This window comes from Babylonia areolata, chromosome 15 (genome assembly GCF_041734735.1).
Source record: "Babylonia areolata isolate BAREFJ2019XMU chromosome 15, ASM4173473v1, whole genome shotgun sequence".
Lineage (NCBI taxonomy): Eukaryota > Metazoa > Mollusca > Gastropoda > Neogastropoda > Buccinidae > Babylonia > Babylonia areolata.
In genome coordinates, this window is record NC_134890.1 from 20,347,117 (window position 1) to 20,365,247 (window position 18,131).

Sequence of the window (18,131 nt, forward strand, 5' to 3'; positions counted from 1 at the left end):
GTAGTAAAACAAAACTGTGCACTGGAAACCGATAACCATTCAATCGTATTACATAAGCTAAACAGAGAAGAATGAAACAAAGATATCTGTTTCACAACCATTCTGTTCTGAAAATGTGCACTCCCTCTCTCTCTCTCTCTCTTTCTCTCTCTCACACACACCCACACACACGCACACACACACACACAGAAGCCCTTGAAAATTACAACTGCTTTTAATATTATCATAAAAAAAGCACCTCATCCACTCATTACACAAAGTCCGTTTTAGTATTTCTGCTCTCAGATATTTATTATCTGTGCACACATGTGCATACTGAATACATGAAAAAGATTCTATTCACATATATCACAAGGTATTCCAGATATGGCAAACTGGCCGACAGCATTCACATATAATGCAACTGCATATCTACAAATTGTCTCTCTATATATATGTGTGTGTATATATATATATATATATATATATATATATATATATATATATATAAGCACTCATGTACACATGCATGCATGCATGCACACACACAGACACAAACATCATATATGTATGACTTTACAAGTATATATACATAAACTGACACACAGACGCAACAGAAGACTGGCCACTTTTCAACAGCTGAGTTGCCAGGTATGACAAGGTGCAGTGCAAGTGCTTCCGACACAATCAAAATCACAATCTATTCTTCTGACATATTAAAAAAAGCTGAGTTTACAATGAACTCCACTTTCCTTAGCACATAACAAGATGGCAAAGCATACATGAAGACACACCCACATGTACAAACACAAACAGAAATTTCTCCATGTGTCTGCCAACATAAAAAAATTCTACATTTTCTGATACTGGAGCAGAGTTACAATACATGTCTTGAAGAGATATGCTCTCTTCCTTCCACTCTAAGTCTCCATGCCCCACAGGGGCTGACCCAAGTCTCTCCTCCAGTGCTATTTGGTAAACAAGAAGAATAAACACTGCAGTTTCTCATTTCTGAAAAATTAGATACAATCAACTTTTCTTAAGAAAGATAGATGAAGAAAAAGAAGAAGAAAAAGAAAAAACCTGCTAAAATAGTTAAATTCATTGTATGTGTATTATGACATTTTCAAATAAAGCACTGTTTAAATGAAACAGTTAAAGGTCGTTAAAAATTCAACACGGTTTAAGATCGAAGGTCCACTGAAGTGTCCACCAGTTTCAGAAGAAACAAAGTGAATGTGCAGCCACACTTACACACACATACATATACATATATAAATGACATCACTCTTTCAGATTTATTATAGTCCAGCAGGTTGCTGGCTTTTCAGTCAATTTGTTACAGACAACCAATCAGACTAACCCTTACAGTCTCAGTTCTCTCTCTCTCAATCTCTCTCTCTCTCTCTCACACACACACACACACACATACACATGTCATCCCTTTCTTATCATGCATGTCTTCAGTGAAATTATTCTTTTTAAATGTATACATGAATGCAAAGAAATGATAGAGACACAGCATTTCATGACAAAAATTAGTACAATGATGCAAAACAACACCATCACTCAGTATCTGTGCTCTTCATTTGTAGGTGTTTGATGACACTTTCAACATATAAATTGTATGTGAGAACGAGAGAGAGAGAATGTGCGTGTGCACATGTGCACATGTGTGTGTGTGCGCACACTTATGCGAAATGTGCATATGCCTGTCCAAACAACTAAATTTATGATTATTCATGAACTATGTGTCATGTAGTTTTGTGTCAAATAAAATTAAAATGAAAACATATTCAAATATATGGCACCTTGAACGTTTTCCAACAATCAGTGATCACGGTGAATAATTATTTCGTTTCTAGACTGACTTTGAGAACAGTTTTGCAGTGTTACTTACATCACAGTTTAACATAAAGAAAAAGAGTGAAAACAAGCACTCCATCTCCCTGCCCTGTCCCCAAAGAAAACAAAAACAACACTTTAATATTAAATGTCAAACTGATGAGAAAAGGAATTAAACAAGAGCAAGAACTCAATTCTTTGAAGCTTGACGTCAACAGGTAGGTAAAACAGCACTTCTGTGTTCATCAGCTGGAAGTGCAACCCACAGGGAATATTGTGCAGGTTACAGTAAGACTTCAGTGCCACTGCTGTATTGTGTCAATGACAAACTGGTGCAGAACACAAGGAGAGAGACAGCAAATTGTCAACATGTGGACAGCCAAGAAACCAAAGACAGCTCAGAGAGGGTTTTTATATGGGTGGCTGGTTTTGCTCTCTTTTCTAGATAGTCATATTTTATCTTTTCAGGGATCAGTGCATGTTGATTGTTTTATCTGGTTTTGTTTCCATAGCCAATCGAGTCAGTTCACTGACAATGTCGCTTGTGGCATCTTCAAACATGAAGAGGATTGAGGCACTAGCAGATCTGTAAACACATGGAGAGAGAGAGAGAGAGAGAGAGAGAGAGAGAGGGAAAGAGACAGACAGACAGACAGAGAGTGCGAGTTGGGTTGAAATGAGTTGTGTTAAATGAGGTGTTGTGTTGTGTAATTTGTGTCTTGTCTGGTGGGTTCCACTGTATAAGGACTGGAGATTTTTCACATCTCCCATGGACTTACAGACCTCATGGCATCCTAAATCACTTCATACATTGAAAAAAAATATTACCCATGCGGATGATCAAGACTGCCATTGCAAAGATCCTGCAATCCATGTCAATGTTTGGCAGGTTGTAGATCAACAAAATGAAAAGACCCAGGTTGTATCACCTACACGCACTCACTCTCACACACACACTGGCTCATAGCCACTAAGTGCCAGGATATGAAATGGTCACATGAGTCCAACATAAGTTGTAGCCAGTGAACACAGGAAGAAAAAAATCTCATCTGACTGTACAACACTCATTGCCAGCAGCCGTAATCTTCATTCTCCTGGTTACACTTTCACTGATATCATGAAGCTCAACCAGTTTTCTTTGCATCTGCAAATGTCACACAATATCAATAACAACACCTAAAATGAATACCCATATGACTATCTTCATGCATGGCCCTGACTTTTCTCTCTCACTCCACTTTTCAGCTGGCCGTTTCCTAAAAAGATGTTATATTTCTCACCATCTACAGGTCTGGTTTGTCACTCATGAGCAAAATGTTCAAAAGACACATCACAATCTTTAAGTTTGTTTGCACAAAACGTTCATGATTATGTCACAATCTCAAGTGATGAACCCAACTGCTCACAAGTACTGTCACTGTCAGACTGTGAGACTGAAACAGGGTAAATCCATGTGTGTGACACAAAAGTCTTTCACACAATGGAGCAGGTTCAAACTATGTGTGTATCAATGATTTCCCACACCTTGGTGCCTAAACCGCAATATGTCTTCTTGACAGTGTTATGAACCAACCAGAGTGCCGTGTTTCACCCCACATGCATTTTACCTTTCCACATTTTGCCTACAAACTTTCGAGTACGTTCATTTCGCTTATGCCTTGTGCACCAGACTTCAATACTGTGAATACCAATTTGTATTTTGAAAATGTTTATTTATGGCATCAACACCTGTTAATTTTTTTTTTTAGATAGGGAAACAGCTTTGTGGTCTTTTTCTCTCTCTTTCTCTGTGCCATGTGACATGCATTCTCAATGTAAATTGTATACAGGCATGTGTCAAGTATTTCCATCTGTCTTTTGTCTGTTTTCGTAATGTTTACAAAGTAATCTTTTATCTGTCTTTTATGTTTCATAAGCGTCTACAATGGAATCTTTTACCTTTTCAAGACATTCGTTTTATCTGTGAATGGCTGGTCTTCATGCTCTTTGTGCTCGCTAACAGCTTCAGATTTCACAAGACTGAATGCAGATTCATTTTCAATTTTCTCATTCAAATGCTTATTCCTGTATTACTACAATGTTCAGTTGTACAATGTGTGCAAAATGCATGATCCGATTCTGTTTAAGCAGCTGAAAGAAGTTTCTATCAGAAAATGTTAGCATGGCCTCACCTGTTTCCAAAACCAACATGGGTGCATAGGATAAAGGAATATGAGTGTGTAGGCGAAACGACCCTGCTGACATGATGATGGAAAAGGAGGGTCTGAGTTAGTTTGAAAACAAAGTGTAGGCAAAACGCACAAAGGCGAAACACGTGGCTCCTGTATCAACAGTCAGCTGTCATACAGACTGACCGGGGGCCTGTGGAGGCTGGTTGTCCACAAACAGGGAGAAGGAATCCACAAACGTGGAGTTGCTGCAGCTGTCCATCACCTGCTGCCGACTGATGGGTTCACTGCTGCTGCACTCAGAGTACGGCACTGGCTGGGCCGACAGCCAATCAGAGTTCGGCATCTGTGCACCGTGGTGGTTGATCATGATGTGCCTCATCAGGCGCTCCTGCTGACGGAACACAGCCGAGCAGATGGGGCAGCGGATGAAGTTCCTGCAGCGCTTCTCGTGTCGACGACGGTTGATCTCCACGTGGAACAGCTTGCCGCAGAGCTGACAGGGCAAGTCCTTGACCTCTTTGTGACTGGCAATGTGGGTCTTCAGATTGGTACCATCGTAGAACGCTTTGCCGCACACGTTGCAGATGAAGTCTTTCTGATTCCTGTGCACCTTCTCGTGAACAAACCTGTGACAGAACAATTCAAGTCTTGCAACAAAGAGTGAAAGTATAACTGACTTTATTCATTCATTTTCATGTAGCACATGAAACCTGTGGCTCTGTTCTATTTCTGATGCATGAAACTTGGCAGCCCAGGGTTCACACTATCATGGGGCACTGGCAGAAGAATGTTCAATCTCTTTCACAGACTCGGGGAAAATTTCCTGATCCTCTAACATAAAAAATACATAGTTTTATACACATCTAAGGACTTTTTCAAGACCCTTCTTCTTCTTCTCCTTCTCGTTATCTCCTTCACCCTCTCCTGGGTAAAGTAAATGGGGTGCCAAATAAAACTGTTCACCAGACCCTACACTGGTGATAAATAAATGGACACTATGATTTTTCTTCCTTTCTCACAAAGTAAAATTAACAAGTTTCCCACTTAAATTTCATCCATATATATATATATATATATATATGGATGAAATTTAAGTGGGAAAAAAAAAGTATGTATATATATGGATGAAATTTAAGTGGGAAACTTGTTAATTTTACTTTGTGAGAAAGGAAGAAAAATCAAAGTGTCCATCTATTTATCACCAGTGTAGGGTCTGGTGAACAAAATAGGTGTTTTTCAACTTTGTTTTATTTATTTTATATATATATATATATATATATATAACTTTGATACATGTATATATACATACACAACTTCTTGAACAGTGCATACCTGTAAATATATAACTTTACTTTGATAATCTAAAAATGTCCAAATATTCTAGATATTTCATGACTTTTCCAAAATTGAACAATAAAATACCCAAGTATAGTTATTATATACACTTCCAAAAGTATGAGATTGATAACTGGGGAGAAAACAAGACAATGAAGAACTAAGATTTATGTACGCATTCAAGACAATTACAATGAAAGAAATTCAAATGAAGCTGATCCTGCAAACTGTCCTCTCTCCAAATGCACACGTACAAGTTCATACCAAGGTAAACACCAGCCTTACACAAAGAAGTATACAACCATACAAACATACACACCTATAAACCAGAGAAAACTGAACGAATCAGGCAGCATATGTGTGTGAGCAAGAAAATGAATAAGAGTTTGCATGTGAGGAACAGAGTGGGCAGACATTTGTATATGTATCTGTATATATACGTGAGTCGGAGTGTGTGTGTGAGGGAATGTGTGTGTGTGTGTGTGTGTGTGTGTGTGTGTGTGTGTGTGTGTGTTGGCAAGTGTACATGGACAGGTTTTTAGGTATTTTTCAAATTCTGAGCACGAGTGACAAGAAATACTAATAGTAAAATTGTGAAACATCTTTTCATCAAACCCCTCACTCCCCCACCCTCCATCCACCCCACACCCTCCCCTACACTCCCGCTGCCGCACCCTGTCCCCCTTTCCTTACTTGTTCTTGTAGTGCTTGAAGGTGGCCTCGCAGTACCGACACTTGTGGGGTCGCTCCCCTGTGTGGGTGACCATGTGGCTCTTCAGAGTCACCTTGGAGGGGAACTCCCGCCCACACACCTCGCACATGGCTGGCTTGGGCTTCCACTTGCCCCAGTAGCCCGGCGTGGCTGAGCACTTCTTCTGGGGGTTCTCCTTGTGGATCCGGATGCCATACACCGACTTGAACTCCTTGCCGCACAGCTCGCAGGCGTAGTTCCCTTCCTCCGTCACTTTTCTGTTGGGGTGGAATACAGCATGGTGATATTGTCATGGTTCAGTGTCATGGAATAGAGCATGGTGATATCATTATGGGTCAGTGTTTGGCATGGAATACAGCATGGTGATAACATCATGGTTCACTGGCATGGAATACAACATGGTGATAACATCATGGTTCACTGGCATGGAATACAGCATGGTGATAACATCATGGTTCACTGGCATGGAATACAGCATGGTGATAACGTCATGGTTCACTGGAATGGAATACAGCATGGTGATAGCGTCATGGTTCACTGGCATGGAATACAGCATGGTGATAACGTCATGGTTCACTGGAATGGAATACAGCATGGTGATAGCGTCATGGTTCACTGGCATGGAATACAACATGGTGATAACATCATGGTTCACTGGAATGGAATACAGCATGGTGATAGCGTCATGGTTCACTGGCATGGAATACAGCATGGTGATAACGTCATGGTTCACTGGAATGGAATACAGCATGGTGATAGCGTCATGGTTCACTGGCATGGAATACAGCAAGGTGATAATGTCATGGTTCACTGGCATGGAATACAACACAGTGATAACCATCATGGTTCACTACAAAGTCATGGTTCAATGTCATGGAATACAACATGGTGATATGGTAATGGTTTGATATCATGGAATACAGCATGGTGATATAGTCACTGTTCAATGTCATGGAATACAAAATAGTGATATCATCATGGTTCAGTGTTTAACATTGAATGCAGTATACTAGTATAGTGATACTGTCATGGTTTTGTGTTTGGCAAGGAACACAGCATAGTGATATCATCATGGTTCAGTGTCAGGCAAGGAATTCAGCATAGTGATATCATCATGGTTCAGTGTTTAGCGTCGAATGCAGCATAGTGATATCATGATTCTGTGTTTGGCATGGAATATAGCATAATGATATGGTCACGATTTAGTGCTTGGTATGGAATACAGCATAGTGATATTGTCATGATTCAGTGTTTAGCGTGGAATACAACATAGTGATATCATCATGGTTCAGTGTCAGGCATAGAATATAGAATAGTGATATAGTCATGATTCAGTATTTGGCATGGAATACAGCATAGTGATATCATTATGGTTCAGTGTCAGGCAAGGAATACAGCATAATGATATCATCATGGCTCAGTGTTTAGCATGGAATACAGCAAAGTGATATTGTCAAGGTTCAGTGTTTGGGATTGAGTGAAAGTGAGCTCATCAAACAACAACAAACATTTAATTCATTTTTCTAATCTTGATTTGTAAGAAACGAATGTCAGTCTCCGATGTTATGTGATATACAATTGTGAAATCAGATAAAGCCATCATTATTTCAAGAGGAGAATTGTTTTTCTCGTGTATTTTAGTATTTCAAAGAAGAAACACATAAATGCACATGGATGGATTATTCTTTTACGACCATCATCCCCTGCCCTTTAAAAAGGAAACACACACACACAAACAGATAACATAAAACAAAAAAACTGAAAAAAAGCAAGAGACAGACAAAGACTAATCACAAGACAAACGCCAAAGTCCAAAGGAACCGACATTTCCTTATATTTGTTGAGCTCATCATGCGACTCAGACGGAAAAAAGCAAATTAAAGACAAATGTCTACAGCCAAAGGAACTAATACTTTCTTATATTTGTTGTGAACGTTGTGCGACTTAGACAAAAACTAATTAAAAACAAACACATACAACCAAAGGAACTTGCATTTCATTATACTTCTTGAGCACAATGTGGAACTCAGACAAAGACCAATTAAAGACAAATACCTACAACCAAAGGAACCAACATTTCTTTCTATTTTTTGAGCACATTGTGTGACTTAGACTAATCAAAGACAAACACCTACAACCAACGGAACACACATTTCCTAATATTTGTTGAGCACGTCATGCGATGTAGACAGAAAAAGTCTAATAAAATACAAACACAAAAGACCAAATAAAATACAAACACAAAAGACCAAAACAAACTCACATTTCCTTGTAATTGTTGAGCACGTCATGCGACGTAGACAGAAAAAGGCTAATAAAATACAAACACAAAAGACCAAAAGGAACTCACATTTCCTTGTATTTGTTGAGCACGTCGTGCGACTTCTCGTTGTGGGTCTTGAGGTGCCACAGCAGGCCCCCTGATGACCGGTACGCCTTGGAGCACAGGGTGCAGGTGAACGGCCGCTCATCCGTGTGCATGCGCCGGTGGTTCTTCAGCTCTGTGCTACCAGGGAACACCTTGCCGCACTGCTCACACCTGTGCAGCTGGGACTTATCGATGCCGTGGTCCCTGATGCGGTGCTTGGACAGGGAGATGTTGCTGTTGAACACCTCCTGGCAGTTGGGCTCCGTGCAGCGGATCTCCTGACTGCCAGATCTGCCCGCACCATCAGATGGGTTATGTGAGTACAGTGTACTGTAACAGCCAAGTGGTTAAAGTGTTGGACTTTCAGTCTGAGGGTCCCGGATTCAAATCTCTGAGGCGGCGCCTGGTGGGTAAAGGGCGGAGATTTTTCTTATCTCCTAGGTCAACATAATGTGTAGGCCTGTTAATGCCTGAAACCCCTTCATGTGTATACACACACAGAAGAACAAATACTCATGTTAAAGATCCTGTAATTCATGTAAGCCTTTGGTGGGTTATGGAAACAAGAACATACCCAGCATGCACACCCTGAAAATGGAGTATGGCTGCCTACATGGCAGGGTAAATAAACAAAATGGTCATACACTTAAATCTTACATGTCTGTACGAGTATATGTGTGCATGACTGAAAGCTGATTGAATGGCACAGGAAATGAATAATGGGCACTGAATGGCAGCCGTCAGTCAGCTCTACCCAGGTAGGCAGCCTCTTGTACAAACGACTCTGTGTTTGTAAAACGCTTAGAGCTGAGTCTCCGATCAAGGATAGGCGCTATATAAGTATCCATATTATTATCATTATTATTATCATTACCCGTTTTTCATAACATATTTCTCTGTGTGAAATTCGGGCAGCTTTCCCCATGGGGAGTGTGTCACTTTTATTCAGCACCACCCCCATCCCCCTTTTTTGTGTTTTTCTGCCTGCAAATGTATTTGTTTTCCAATCACAGTAAAGTTTTCTATAGAATTTTTCCAGGGACAACCCTATTGTTGTTGTGGGTTCTTTTACATGTGTTAAATGCATGCTATTCACGGGACCTCAGTTTGTTGTCTCATCTGAATGACTTGCTCCAGACCACCACTCAAGGTTTAGTAGAGCGGGAGATAATAGAACTGAGTGTTTGCGCAAACTTACTGCACAGACAGGCATGTGAATGATTCAGGACGACACAAAAACAGGGCCAATGAATCGGTTCCAAGGCGGTGTCAAAGAGTGCGGCGTATCCCTGTAAGCTACAATGAAGATGGTACAGCACATCCGCTTAAAAAACATAATAAATAAATAAATGAATTTAAAAAGAGGATGGGGAGCAGATGCCTGACCAATGCACAGACCCAAAGTTCTTGTCAGGCGTTGAGAGAATTCCAAGTACTAAAAAAAAAAAAAAAAAAAAAAATTGTAACATAGACATAACAGACTAAACAAGATATAAAAATAATTAAGCAAATATACAAGTATATGAATTAAAACAGAAGACTGTTTCAGATCGAAAGGACTTAACTTACTGTGATTTTTCTGTGTTGCTTTTTCTGATCAATCTTCTGTGTGTGTGTGTGTGTGTGTGTGCGCGCGTTTCACTTCTTGTCTTTTCCCCCCCCTTTTGTTTATCTCCTTTGTTAAAAATGTCTCACATATCTAAAGCAACTGAAATGGTAATATGGAAATGTTTTTCATGATGATGAATAAAGAAAGAAAGAAAGAAAAAAGACTGCCACTCCCAAACTGGCCAGTCAAGCCACGAATGACGCTGCACCAGAAACCTCACCCACAGTACAACTCCATAGTCTCCCAATACTGAAGATATCCTACTAATACAAAACAAAACAAACAAAAAAACCCCCCACAAACTCACTGTGATTCTGTGTTTTTATTCTGCTTCAGCCGGTGCTCCCGGCTCATGTGGCTGTTCATGGACAGTTTGTCGGTGAACTCCGCCTCACACAGGATGCACTTCATCTTGTCCATGGTGCGGAAGTGGTACTTGCGGTGCCGGTTCAGTCCACGCAGGGAATAGCAGATCACGTCGCAGTCTGGGCACTGGATAGAGCCATCCTTGTTCCGTAAATGCTGGGCAAGGAAAACGTGGTTTGGGATGGTGATAACTTGAAACTGAAGGTGAACCTTTATCTACAATAATATGGTACAGTGGAGTGGTATCATGGTAATTAAATAACATAAGAACAAGAGAGAGAGACAGGGAGAGAGAGAGATGACAGGCATCAGACATTAGACTATATAAAAGACTGAAAATGTCCCCGGTATCAATTGGCATGAAAAAGTTGTGCATGCTTTGTGTACTTGATAGTTGATATCAAATCATATAGTCTGTGAATAAGATTCACTCCAGTCAACAGTTGTTGGGTTATCTATTATCAAAGGTGGGCAAAAGAATAGAAAATGAACAGACAAGGAAGGGATTCAGATAAAAACTTAAATATTACAGGTAAAAAGAAAGAAAATCAAACTGTTGGCAAGATTTAGTACTCACAGCTGCAGCTTCAACTTTTTCCACCTCCTGAGGCTTCTCAGGGGCACAGACAGACAGACAGACAGACAGAGACAGAGAGACACAGAGAGAAACACAGAGAGAGAGGGATGACAGACATCAGACATTAGGCTACATATAAATGACTGAAAACAACCAAAACCCTGAAAGGTTTGAAAAAGTTCTGAGTGCTTTATGTACTTAATATCAATTCATATAGTCTGTGAATTGGATCTAATCAACACCTGGTGGGTTTGGGGTTGTTGTTTTTTTTTGTAAAAGTGGGCAAAAGAATGGAAAATGACCCCTGCCGGAGTCTGCACTGGTTGGGTCAAGGTTAAGTATGTGTAATTAAAATGAGTAGACAAGTAAGGGGTTCAGATAAAAACTGAAAAGTTATAGGTAAAAACAAAGAAAATCACACTGCTGACAAAGTGTAGTACTCACAGCAGGAGCTTCAACTTCTTCCACCTCCTGAGGCTTCTCAGTAGCAGGCTTGTTTTCTCTCCTCCTCCTCACCCGTTCCTGTCTCTCCTCCCTTGCTTTTGCTTTTCTCTCTTTGGTTGTGTCAGATTTTCTCCTGTGTTCAACAAACACTTTTGATGTGCTGCTTTTTCTTTTTCCTCGAGTTCTCAAGTTTGTCTCTTGCTCTTTTGCCTTCCGGGTCAACCTCGGCCTTCCTCTGCGAGGTTTAGTCTGGTGGTAATCTGGGTCATCTGAAGATTCCTCATTATAGGATGCAAAATCTGACGAGTCATAGTCTTGCCAGTTATCAGCAGGCGGGGACTCTTTGTCACCGCTGTCTTCATCTTCATGGTTCTCAGTGCTTACATTGATAAAGAACTGTGTGGGTTTCTCTTCTTTGGCCTTGGTGGTTCTGGATGACTTCTGCTTTCTGATCGATGGAGACCTGTCAGTGTTCTTTTCCGTGGTCTTAGTTTCTAGTTCCACTGCTGGCTCAGCCTCCTTTTCAGAAGATTTGGTTTCTGTCTTAACACTTTCCTGTGTTGGAAGGGGATGTTTCTCTGGCTGGCTGGCACAGCCTGAACTGTTTGTGGACGGTGGATAGCAGTAAGGAAACACAGCACCAGATGTGTTATCTTTAGGGGGAGCTGGCTCTGTCCTCTTAGGCTTGGGGAGAAAAATACCACAGGCCGCCAGCTTCTTGGCAATTTCCTCATGCATTTTCTTGTGGCGGTTGAGCTGGCCAAGGTTGGCATACTCCAGGTCACACTCGTCACATTTGAAAGTCTTGTGGGTGGTGACTTGGTGGTCCAGGCGCTGGTGGTCGATGAGGTCGCTCTTGACGAAGAACTCCAGCATGCAGATATTGCAGCTGAAGGTCTCCATCTTGATGGGGAACTCCTTGATGTGGTTGATGAGGTCCTCGGAGGTGGGGTGCCCGATGTTACAACAGGGGCAGAAGAACTTCTTCGTGGGAGGCTCAGTGCCATCACCGTCTGCTGGGGAAGGGCTGCTTGTGGAGGTGGAGGTCTTCTTCTTCTCCCAGTTCTTCCTCTTGCCACGCTGAAAAATAGTGACTGAATGAGCCTGCATTTAAATACCAAGAAATTTGCCACTCTGAAACATAGTGACTGAATGAACCTGAATTCTAACACCAAGAACCTTGCCACTCTGAAACATAGTGACTGAATGAACCTGAATTCTAACACCAAGAACCTTTCCACTCTGAAACATAGTGACTGAATGAACCTGAATTCTAACACCAAGAACTTTGCCACTCTGAAACATAGTGACTGAATGAACCTGCATTTAGACACCAAGAACCTTTCCACTCTGAAACATAGTGACTGAATGAGCCTGCATTTAGACACCAAGAACCTTGCCACTCTGAAACATAGTGACTGAATGAACCTGCATTTAGACACCAAGAACCTTTCCACTCTGAAACATAGTGACTGAATGAGCCTGCATTTAGACACCAAGAACCTTGCCACCCTGAAACGTAGTGACCGAGTGCAGGCTCTGAAACCTAGTGACTGAATGAGCCTGCGTTTAGACACCAAGAACCTCACCACCCTGAAACGTAGTGACTGAGTGCAGGCTCTAAAACATAGTGACTGAATAAGCCTGCATTTAGACACCAAGAACCTTGCAACTCTGAAACACAGTGACTGAATGAAGGCTCTGAAACACACTAAGAACCTTACCAACCTGAAACATAGTGAGCCTGAAGTAAAAAATACCAGAAACCTGCAATGTCTGATATATCTGTCCTGTCCCCTTATTTCCCTGTTTCCAGTTTCAAAACTGACCTCTTTTGGAGAGTGGACAGTAGAGTCTTGTTCCACACATTAACATACATACCTCTAAAAATGTTCAAATTGATTCGGATGCACATGTCTCCATTCCACTCTCTGATTTTCCACATATACATTTTCATGCAAGCAAATATACTAAAACTCATTTACACACATTTGAATTTGAATTCAAACATAATTCATCAACGAATGACTATTTACCACTAATAATGGAGCCTCCAAATCTAAACCTTGAACCAGTAAATGAAACATTATGACAAGGAATTTTATTGCTTTCCCAACCTATATAACATTAAATTAATCATTCATATTTATATATATATATATATATATATACACACACACATACATACACACACATCTCTCTCTCTCTCTCTCTATATATATATATATATAACACATATGATATCTAAATCATAAAAGAAAGTCTGTGCAAAAAAAGGAACTAAATAATATTACAGCATTTTTCTTTTATCAATAATATATGACATTTTGATTGCAGCTCTGATGATGTCATGATTATTATCTGCAGAAAGTTCTAATTACGAAACTGACAAAATACCTCAACATGCCACATACAAAAATATAAATAAAAAGATTTTATGCATCATTAAACAAAGCAAAGAACAGAGAGAGCAAGGCATATGAGTCACAGAAACTGAAAAAAAAAAGTTCTTTTCTTTTTTTCTATGAAGCATCTGGTAAAGATTGCAAAAATCAGGATACATATATTCATAAAGTTCTCTACACTTGTCAAGTTATGACCAAGAAAAAAAAAATCAACATCAGCACACACACACACACACACACACATATACACAAACCTTCCAAACAAATCAACAAATCCAGCACAACAGAAAACACCCACCACATGCTGGAGGCTGGTCGAGCTGCGGTCTTCAGTCGAGTCATTTCTCTCCACAGGATCCCTCATGTCCACCACAGGCCTTGAAATGGTGGCTGCTGTGCCGTCCGTCTCCTTTTCTGTGTCAGCCATTTTCCTGGAAAACCCACAGGCACACATCTCAGTTCGCTGCTTGCCAATGACTTTCTGACTTTTAAGCGCTTTGATTTGTCTCTGCACAAGAATCAGCGCTATATGAGTACTATCGTTATTATTATTATGACTGACAAGTGGTTCCACTGATGTTTTGACTCATAAGGTTCTACTGATGTTTTGACTCACAAGATTCAACTGACATTTTGATTCACAAGGTGGTTCCACTGATGCTTTAACTTACAAACCAATGTTTGGGTGGAAGGTGGCAGTGTCTTAGCCTTTCAGTGGAACCTTGTGAGATTGTTTAAGGTGCTTATCTGCCAACACTGTGTCTGTGAGGGTCTGAGTTTAAATCCCAGGGCCAGTCTCACCCTTTTTTTTTTTCTTTTTTTTTTCCAGGTTTGACAGGAAAATCAAACTGAGCATCCTGTCACTCAGAGGAGATGATAAACCAAAATCCCATGTTCAGTACTGACTTGCCACACTGAAAAAGAATCCATGCATTTGAGGCTTGACAAGTGTATTGGTCCTTGAAAAGTGTCACTTGAAAACATAATCTGAATGTCTGCATATTTCAGATGTTTCAAGAGTGAGTTTTCAAAACTTTACTGGAGATTTTTTTTTCTTCTACTGACACAAAATTGTTATTTTCACATGGAAACAATGAAGTCTGGATGTAAAAGTTGTGGAGAGCAATCTTAATATGTGTCCTGAGTTAGCTCCCTTATTCCAATGTTGTTTTTTGTTTTTGTTTTTTTTCTTTTTTTCCCTTTTAAGTTTGTTTGGAAGTGGGCTGGGTAGGAATGTTCAAGTTAAACTGTAGAAAAACGAGGGTGGTAAGAAAACCCAAAATGCTAAGAGCAAGGATGGGGTAGGAAGAAGCAGAATATCATATATGCAATTCATGATTTCATGTGTGCTCCAAGAAAATTAAACCTTTGACTGCCAACATTTTTTTTAGGTCAGCTGTATTCCATATGTCAAGGGGAAAAAATGTCAGTAATATGTACACGAGTAAAACTACTGTAGCTTCTGTATTCAGTATTTACAGAAATTTGTTAGAAATTACACCCACTGGTGCATCAGAAGTTCCACTTTCAAGTGGAAATAAAACAAAAGGACCCACTGTGTAATCTGTTGAGATTTCACAAAAAGTAAACTCACAAGCACTTGACACACACACACAAACAAAAACAAAAACAAAAAACAAAAAAACAAAAAAAAGAAGAAAAAAAAGCCTCAGTCTCATCTTCATCTGAACTAAAAATCGTTGTACAAGTTTTCTTCACCACTTTTCTGAATCATTCATAATTTCCTCATACATTCAACAGAATTGCAAGTCCGAGGCTATCACCATTTTGAAGAAGACCAGCTTTATTTCTCAGTAGAAAAGGTGATTTTGTGAGAATTGTATCAATCAGTAAGTTGGAAAAGGGAAGAAAACCACTTTCATGAACCTTTACTGAGCCTATTGACATCAGTCATTGGTTATCAATCTTGAAAAATAGGCAAAAATGTTTGATGTAATACCTCTGTTAATCTAATGGAGATAGGTGTCAAAGACGGTTCTGCGAGTTCTGTTTATTTCATGGACGAGACATTAAGGCGTTAAAGATTTACTGTATCAAATCCTTTTTTTTTTCCCACAGACACTGTCAGTCCATTTGAACCTGCCAAATTCATACAAATTAAATTCAAAATAACAGGCAGAACATCAGGGGGAACAGAGGGGCAGAGGGCATTGGAGGGGGTTCAGGGAAAGGAGGGGGTGAGCAAAACCCCTGAGATTGACAGAACATTGTGAATATCTTTTGCAGTCTGACGTTGCGTAATAAGAAACCAGCATTGCAACAATGCTGTTTTACCACATTATAAATGTTTTTCCTCAAACATCAGCAGCAACTTCATGATCCAGATGCATTGCTCTTGTGTCAACTGTAATTTTTAGTGTATGTGGTTCTTGTAGTCTTTCTAAATAGAGACAAGTTGAACCTGGAAGATTTCTGGATTCTCAATAGCAGAACATTTTTCCCCCTGCAGAAACATGAGAATGTAATCCATCTGGCATAAACATATCAATTCAACACACATGGTAATTTGACTGTGAAAGTGAAACTAGTAAGGCCAGAGTCCTTATTTAGATACTATCATTTATTTGGAAACTCCGAAACTGTATTGCACTCACAACAAAAATGACTACTGTGCTGCTGATGCACTAACACTAAATCGCAAAATCAGTTGGTGAAGAAAGACCTCTTCAAAAAGTGATATAATAAACAAGATCGATTTCTGCAGAATACCATGACGATCAACTGAATGCTACATCATTACTAAAATGACAGTCCATTCACTGTTATGCCCGGCTCCTAGGATCTAGCTCCACCCATTTTATTATCTCCATAAACACATGTATATCAAACCTAATCATTTGCAAAACTAAACTCTTTCCAATTTAAAACCAAAATCTGAACTTGTTTTGCATGACAGCAGTCGACAGACCCACTCAAAGAATATGCAAAGAACAAAAGTCAACAGTTACTTTTGTGCTTAAAAGCAAAAGTTTCTCCGCTCTGTCAGTTAGCAAACAGTACCTAAACATTAACACAAGTTGCATTCGGTACCTTTTATAGCAGACAGAGTTATTTACTGCTCGCCGTGGGCAGCGGAAAACGTCGGCGAACAATGGACGTCTATGCATCGTTTTACCGCAAAATTTCACAATGAAAACACTTGATTTGAACAAAAGTTTTTGAAATATAAATAATAAGCTGTACACCTAGTTGTGAATTGGCATTTACAGGAGTTAGAGCCCTGCTTATGTTTCCTTTGATATGTTTTTTTTTAACTTTTTTTTTCGGCTGGCATTGGTGTGTGTGTGTGTGTGTGTAGGTTCCACAAACTGTGCAGACTTGAAGGGAGACTGAAGATACCACCGTCCCCCCCCTTCCCTCCCCCTCCCCACTTCCTCCCCCCCAAAAAAAAGATCGAGACAGAGAGAGAGAGAGAGAGAGAGAGAGTCCAAGTGACTGATTGTGGTATGAGGTAATCGAGAGTGATTGAGTGTCCTCTGTGCTGTCCACATTATCCAGTACCCATCTTACATATATATTCCGTCTACCCCCTTTAACATTGATACTTTTTTCTTGATGTTTTCTTTCTGTATAAACAATGTTGTATTGTTGTTTTTCTGATTTATATTTTAAAATAATGCATAATAACAAATGATATCATCAATAATTACAACTAACATTATCATTATTGTATGTCTGTTTGTGATAAATAACGCTAAACGCGTTCTGATGAAAATGTTTATTTTATTATTTTTTTCTTTTAAAGCTGTTCCCTGATCTTCGCATAAACCCAACGTGCTGATCAGGTCTTGCTGAGAGCCTACCTAGGTTTGTGTAAACTGACACGAAAAAAAACAACACTTAATTTGCTTTTTGAAAAATGAACATTCAGGAACAACACTAGAGACAGAGACAGAGAGAGACATAGAAACGGAGACAGACAGATCGACAGACAGACAGACACTGAGAGACAAACAGGCTGGCAGGCAGACAGACACAGATACGGAGACAGATTAAGAACAGGCAACCAGAATACAGAATGCGAATATGAGTATTTCACAGAAAATGAGGCCATAGCCCCTTTCTAAAATGGGTTTTAAATAATCGCCAAACGGGTTAAAATTAATATTGGGCTACCATCTCAGACAGCCGCGGTCAACACTTGAAATGTTCACAAATAAGAACAAACGAAACATGGATACATCATGTCTTAAAACCCAACATTAACCTTATTACTTTGTTGACAATTAAAGTCACCTTAGACAAGACACTATGATATAGTTAACATTTCTAGATGCCATAAGTAAATGAAAATTCGAA

General features: G+C 39.8%; 1 protein-coding gene across 1 annotated transcript; it reads right to left on the minus strand.

The window, feature by feature from the left end:
* Positions 1-213: 213 nt before the first annotated feature.
* Positions 214-16,932, minus strand: LOC143290473 (uncharacterized). The gene is made up of 7 exons (XM_076599958.1): positions 16,863-16,932; positions 14,110-14,242; positions 11,407-12,486; positions 10,327-10,541; positions 8,393-8,701; positions 6,024-6,299; positions 214-4,621 (listed from the first exon to the last, which is right to left on the minus strand). The coding sequence occupies exons 2-7, from the start codon at positions 14,236-14,238 to the stop codon at positions 4,165-4,167; spliced, it is 2,466 nt and encodes an 821-aa protein (XP_076456073.1). The 5' UTR covers positions 14,239-14,242; positions 16,863-16,932; the 3' UTR covers positions 214-4,164.
* Positions 16,933-18,131: the final 1,199 nt, after the last annotated feature.

Bases quoted from the DNA above. Each gene is read 5' to 3' on its own strand.
- LOC143290473 (XM_076599958.1), bottom strand. From the start codon at position 14,238: ATGGCTGACACAGAAAAGGAGACGGACGGCACAGCAGCCACCATTTCA. The intron at 8,702-10,326 runs GTGAGTTTGTGG...TGGTGCGGGCAG, and splicing joins AATAAAAACACAGAATCACA to ATCTGGCAGTCAGGAGATCC. The intron at 4,622-6,023 runs GTAAGGAAAGGG...GTTCTGTCACAG, and splicing joins TTCAAGCACTACAAGAACAA to GTTTGTTCACGAGAAGGTGC.